The sequence below is a fragment of the Cystoisospora suis genome, assembly GCF_002600585.1.
Source record: "Cystoisospora suis strain Wien I chromosome Unknown contig_886, whole genome shotgun sequence".
Taxonomy (NCBI): Eukaryota; Apicomplexa; class Conoidasida; order Eucoccidiorida; family Sarcocystidae; genus Cystoisospora; species Cystoisospora suis.
The window spans coordinates 12741-19178 of NW_027153687.1; the positions used below are offsets into that span (position 1 = coordinate 12741).

The following is a 6438-nucleotide window of genomic DNA, read 5'->3' on the forward strand; positions in this document are numbered from 1 at the left end:
CTTTTTCACTCTTTCTTTCTTTTTCCCACCTCATGGTTTCGTTCGTGTGTGTTTGGTGGATGAGACACAACGTCTCGACATTTGATCGGTTTGTAGTGGCTTGCTTTCTTCATTCACCTTCTCCCTGTTTTTCTTCTCTTCTCTCTTCTCTTCTTCTTGCTGTTCTTTCCCGTAGAACGAAGTCTTTTCTTTATCTTCGTATCTTCATTCTTCAGAAATTAAGAGAAGAAAAGGAGAAAATGGAGAGAGAAAGGATCCCTGCTCTTGCCCCACAGGTTTAGACTGGAATGGGGAGATTTCTCTGCACTCCAAGAAAGAGAGAGAAGAAGAAAGAGCGAAGGGAGGAAAGAATTTTGTCCTTCTTTCGGTTTATCTCTACTTTCTTTCTCTTCTTTGTTCTCCAGACCAAACATACATAGCGAAGCAAGCAACGTCTTTGTCTCTTGCGTGGTTTCTCATTCTCTTTCAGCCTTCTTCTTCTTCTTCTTTTCTTTCTTCTTCCAGGGAGCAGCGTTCTAGTGACTTTCTCTTATATCCACCATCTCTTTTTCTTCGCCTTCTCTTCCAACAGATTGTTTCTGTTCTGCGTCCTTTTCTTTTGACCGGGGAGAGAGAAGAAGAGAGAGACGACAGAGCGGATAGTCGCGGGAGAGGAAGAGAAGACGAAGAAAGGGTCAAAGAGGAAAAAGAGGAAGAAGTCCAAGGAGAAGCATCACATGCTGTTGTCTTAGGATTTCTCTATTTGCTCGAATCTCTCAGTCATCTCCTTTGTGAATTTCTTCTTGTTTCTTCTTCAACAGCTTCCTCTTCTTCTTTTCTCCAACATGAGAGGACTCACCCAATAGAAGAAGAAGAGAAAAAGAAGAAGGACAGTACAGACAGGGAGATACCAGGATCAAATTTCGTACATGAGAGGACTCTAGAGCAAGAGAAAGAAGAAGATCAGGAGTCTCACCTATCTAGTGCGACGGAGCCTGTGGATGGAAAGAAGAATGAGAGGTCGAAAGAATTTTCAAGTGCATGCAGAGATGGTCTTCAAGAAAGAATCTGTTCTACTCTCCTTAGTCTACAAGCTCCAGCTGTACTTACAGCCTTTTCTCTATGCGACTCTTCTTTTCTCTCCTTTTCTTCTTCTTCTTCTTCTTCTGTTTCTCTCTGTCCCTCTCTCTCTTCTCTTTCCTCTCCCTCTTTCTCTTCTTCTCTCACTTCTTCTTTTTCCTCTTCTTTTTCATCTTTCTGCGATTCTCTTCCATCTCCTCTGCCCGTTCATTGTATAGCAGCGGCTGCCTACGGAAAGCTCGTGAAAGCGGTCTCTTCTCTTTATGATCAGATGGGGGAAGCTAATGATGGAGAAATGCACAAAACTTCTCTTCGCCTCCTCTATAACGAGGTAAAGAGAATCACATGCACTGCATTTGAACAAAAGATTACTTCTTCTTCTTCTTCTTCTTCTTCTTCTCTCTCGTCCCCGCTGCATGCGGGTGAGAAGATGAAGGAGGTTCTTTCTGTTGGTAACGCGAGGGAAAGAAGAAGGAGAGAAAGCCTGGATGAAGAGGCGGATAAGATACATAGACAGGTGTCAGCAGACTGTGTAGGTACGATGACCGAGTCTTCGGAGAAGTTGTCTGGTCAGGTGAAAGAGAAGAAGAATGAAGAAGAAGAAGAAAAGGATGTGCGAGAAAGACGAAGAAAAGAAGAGAAAAGCTTGGAGGAAGAGCTGAGGGTGCTGAGACATGAGGAGGAAGAGAGAAGAAAGAAAGAAAGAGAAGATGAAGGAGAAGAAGAGAGAGAAGAAGAAGAGACAGATGACCGTAGAGTGCTTCTGAAGGATAGAGAAGAGGAGATGCCAAAGAAGAAAGAAAGATGCCACAGAAATACTCAGCAGGTCTTTTCTTTCAACCCTATAGATGGGAGAAGAACAGTGGAGAAGTTCGAGAATCTTTCCTTTTTCTTTTCGCTTCTTTCTTCTTCTTTACTACGGTGGAATCCTTCGGTTTACTCGTCATTCATACACTTCATCTTAGGCCTCTTTCTCACCTTTTCTTCAGCAGATGACTTCCCACATCCTCATTCTTCTCTCTGCTCTTTCTCTTCTTCTTCTTCTTCTTCACCTTTTTCATCCTCGAGAAGGAAGTCTAGAAGAAGATGTCATCGCTTGCTGACGAAGAAAGGTCTCGATGCTCTAAGGGGAGCAGTGAGCCCACATGACTCGAGTGTCGATTCAAGAGACTTCTGGAGACGTCTCTTTCTAGATCTATATACACCTTCTTCTTCATCCTCATCTCGGGAGAAGAAGAATACAAGTCCACATGAAAAAGAAGAAGAGAAGAACAAGAAGAGGAGAGAAGATGAAGGCTGCCGAGAGCTTGAGAAGGAATGGTCCCACACAAGAGAGGTGAGAAGGGTGAAGAGAAATAGCAAGGAGAAAAGGCAAGAAAGTTGTCATGAGATTTCCGATGTACTCCCTGCTGATGGAGTGAAAGTGTGGAGTAGTGTTTTTCTGTGGATGAGTCACGTCGTGAGAGAAGTCTCAGGGGAGGAAGACATAGGAGTCTCGGGTGTATGTACGCCTCCTCCACAAGGGATGAAGAAGGAGAAGTCTAGAGATATACTACGGAGAAAGAAGAAGCTTGATGAGGACGAGAAGCATATCAGCAAGAATGTTGGCCGTAAGAAGAATCGAGAGAATTTTTGTAGGAGAAGACCTTCATTTGTCGATAGTTTTGTGATTGAGGGAGGAGAAGGAAGTCTCTTGGAAGATCTAGCAGAAGGCATTCTTCTTGCCTGGTGGGGAGGCTTAGTGCATGCGCTGATGGAAGTTCAGCTGAAGGCGAAACAAGAAGAAATAAAAGAAAACTCCGAAGAAGAAGAGGAGGAGAAGAAAGGCTTCTCCTTGTCGAAGAGGAAGAAGAAGAAGGAAAGAGAGACAAAAGAAGAAGAAGAAGAGAGAGAAAGGAGAAATGGTAAAAGAGAAGAAGAGGAAAGAAAGAAAACAAGAGGAGAACAAGTTGAGAGAGACGAGAAGAAGGAAAGAGGGAAAAAGATGAGGACGAGCATCACCGTAGAAGAAGAGAATGAGAGGGAACATGAAAAAGAGAGTGAATGTGTTTCTTCTTCTTCTTCTCCTTCCCGTCTGACGTCTCATTGTGGTCTTGGCTTAGATAATCTTAAGGGCGACGATAGATCAGTGTGGGTTCTCTTTGCTTTTCTTCCCTTTCAGTTTGTGGAGAATCTCCTCTCATCTACAGAGATTCTCTCGCAACGGTTTGTTCTCGATCAAATAGGGAGCCGCGAAGAAGAGAGAGGGAGAGACGAAGAAGAAGAGAAAAGGAGAAGGTCTTTCCTTTTACTGGACTTTCTCTGGAGTCTTCTCTCTACGTGTATTCGATGTATATCTCATATCCTCTTCTCGTCTTTACCTGAATTGTTTGGTTCGTCTTGTCTTCCTTCTTCATTCTCTCTTGGGAGAAAGGGAGGTTCTTTTTCTTTTTCTCCTCCTCATCTCTATTCTTCCTTACTACGTTCTTTCGCGACCCTTGTTCATACCCGTGTTCTTCCTCTTCTTCACTTCTCAGCTTCTCACCTGTCCCTCTCGGCTCCGATATCCACGACCTCTCCCTTTCTCTCCATGCTTCGATTGTTCTCTCTCTCTCCTTCACTCTCTCCTTCTCCTTTCTCATCTTGTTCTTCTTCTCTCTCTTTTCTTCTTCGTCTTCCTTCTTCTTTCTCTGAAACGTTCTCATCGCAGACACCTCCTTCTCTTCTTCTCCAGACATTTCCTTTCATCTCCGGAGAGACACCTGATCATACCTCGATGAAGGAGCACCGACACAGTCTGCAGCATCACTGTCGACATAAGGATGATCTCCTCCTCCTTGACGGTATCTCAAAATCTTCTTTCACAAGCAGCTCTTCTCTTTCTCATACTTTTTCTCCTCTATCTTCTTCTTCTTCTCTCTTCTCTTTTCTTCAGATTTTGATCTTTCGATGCTGCGACGCTCTCATCCACCTTGACGTTCCTCCTGAGAGAAGAAAGTGTACGGCTTTCTCTCCTCATCTCTTTTCTTCTCTTCAACAGGGTAGATCTATACAGCCGTCTACTCATGAGAAAGAAGAAGAAGAGGCAGATTCAAATATTCCTAATACATCCACACCTTCTTCTTCTTTTTCTTCTTCTCTTCTTCCCCCCCTTTCCTCTGCTCCTCATCCTTTTCGTCTCTCTGCTATTCCTTCTATGAAAACACCATGTCCTTCTCAAGATATCTCTTGTGCCTATGAAGTTCTAAGAGATTCTCTGCGGGTCTTCAAGAGTCTTCTTCTCCTTCCGTCTCTTCTTTCTTCTTCTTCTTCTCCTTTCTTTTCCTCCTCAGCCCTTCATCGTCATTCGAGGGTTGCGATGTTACTTAAGCTTCTCTCCAAAAGAGAAGGACTTTTCTTAGGCGAAGTGACACGGGAGAAGAACCAGATAGAGAGAGAAGAAGAGAGAGAAAGGATACGATGGCTATGGACTTCCTTACTTCACGTCGGCACGTACTATACAGACTTAAGATCAGATATTCTTCAACTCGCTTATGAAATACTTGAGATCTCGAGGGGGAGAGAAGGCTCCGTAGATGTGGAGAAAGATCTAGTTCAAGAGGAAGAGCAGGAGATACAGGAAGAAGAAGAAAGAGATGGAGGTACGAAGAAAACAGAAGAAGACTCTGACATTGCTGTTGTAGAGGAAATGAAGAAGAAGAAGAAAGAAGAAGAAGATGAAGAAGAAGAAAGAAGAAGAGAACTGAGAAGAGGAAGTGTTTTATGGAAGACAATTGTAATAGAAGCAGGGGGTTTGAGATCCGAATATAAGGCGATTGTGGAAGATGTCTTGCTGCACTTCTTTCATATTCGCGATATTGCTCGAGAGAAAGAGAAGGAGGTGAAGTGGAGAAGCAAAGAGGAAGAAGAAAGTGAAGAAAAGAGAAAGAAAGATGACACTATGAAAGGCAAGGCAGAGAAGGAGGAGAAGAAGAAGAATCGCTTGTTTGACGCGGCCATTCAACTCTTAACACTGAGAAGTCTCGGAGGTGAAGGAAGAAGAAAAGAAGAGAAAATTCAGCTTAAGAGAGAAGAAGATGAAATAGACAGACAGGAAGACATGAGTGATGACCCAGGAGAAGATCAAATCGACGTCAAAGAGGAAAAAGACGAAGTAGAACGAGAAGAAGAAAAAGAAGAAGCGAGAAGGAAGGGAAGTGACAGATTTGAGAAGCAAGAGGAAGAAGAGGAGAGCGAAGGAAGCAATTTGATCGCCTGGCTATATCGAGAAGGAGAAGAGAGAGAAGAAGAAGTTCTATATCTTCTATCTCTTCTGATTCGACAGCTCCTAAAGAAAAGAAAAGACGAAGGACAAGGAGAGGAAGGAGAAGAGAAATTAAGGTGGATAGAAAGAAGAGAGAAGGAAGATATGATACTGCTACATGGAAAACTACGACAAGCTTATCAAGTAGAGGCTCACGAAAGAAAGACTCCCCAACCCATACAGTACGTCTCTCTAGCTCTTCTCTTCTTTACTCTCCTCTGCTTTTCTTTTCTTCTGTCTCTTCTCTTCTTCTTTCTTTTCGCTTTCTTTCTTTGTCGTGAAGAATTTTCTTGCTTTCTCTTCGCTGAGAAAATCACCTGTTGGGAGCCGTGCATTCCTTCTACTCCTTTTCTCTTCTTTTCCTTCTTTCTTCTTTCTCTTCATCTTGTTCTTTCTCTTCATCTTGTTCTTTCTACTTCTAAAGACCTTTCAATAGAAACTCGTGTTTCAGTTGTTTGGAGTCGTCAGGAGAATGGAGGGGAGAAGGATGATATGCGTAGTCCTACTACTACTACTATTATGACTAGTCCTTGACACTTGTCGTGAGGTGTATATACACCTGACTGTGTAGTGAAGGAGGAAAGAGAAGTTCTTTTGAGAGAGATGAGCTATCTTCCATTGTACCTTTTGTATATACATCTTCATATCTACTTTATCATTTTGACCCCTATCATGCTCTCTGTGTGGAGCTGTTTCTTTCTAGACCTTCTTCCTAAACAGTGTTCGTTTGTCTCGTTACTTCTGCTGAAAAGAAGGTTTTCTCTCTTTCCTCGTTCTGACGCTTTGCTTTTCATCCTTTCTTTTTCTTGTTTCTTCTTCTCCTCTCATTCTCCATAGATTACTTTTCGATAGCTGGTGTCATGGCTTGTTCTTCTTCTTTTGCAGGGAGACTTTCGTAGACTGGCCTGTCGATTGTGCATGCGATCGATGTCGGGAGGCCGATCACGTCGATTGTCTGGATGAGTAGAAAGGACAAATACAGAGGAGAGAGGGAGGGAAGACAGAGAAGAACAGAAAGGTACGTAGGCGTCACTGATAGAGAGAAAGTGTGAAGAGCAGGAAGAAGAGGAAGCCATTTTGGGTTTGTCATAAGGAGA

The 6438-nt window shown here is 43.1% G+C and overlaps 1 protein-coding gene across 1 annotated transcript in view; it reads left to right on the forward strand.

Annotated features, from left to right (window-relative positions):
• The window catches only part of CSUI_002125 (uncharacterized protein), an 11367-nt gene extending 4929 nt beyond the window's left edge, over positions 1 to 6438 (forward strand). Inside the window, exons 2-3 of the mRNA XM_068062327.1 lie at positions 176 to 5523; positions 6227 to 6438. Of these exons, the coding sequence (XP_067925697.1) occupies positions 176 to 5523; positions 6227 to 6308 (5430 nt within the window). The 3' untranslated portion in view covers positions 6309 to 6438. The remainder of the gene's footprint in view (positions 1 to 175; positions 5524 to 6226) is intronic.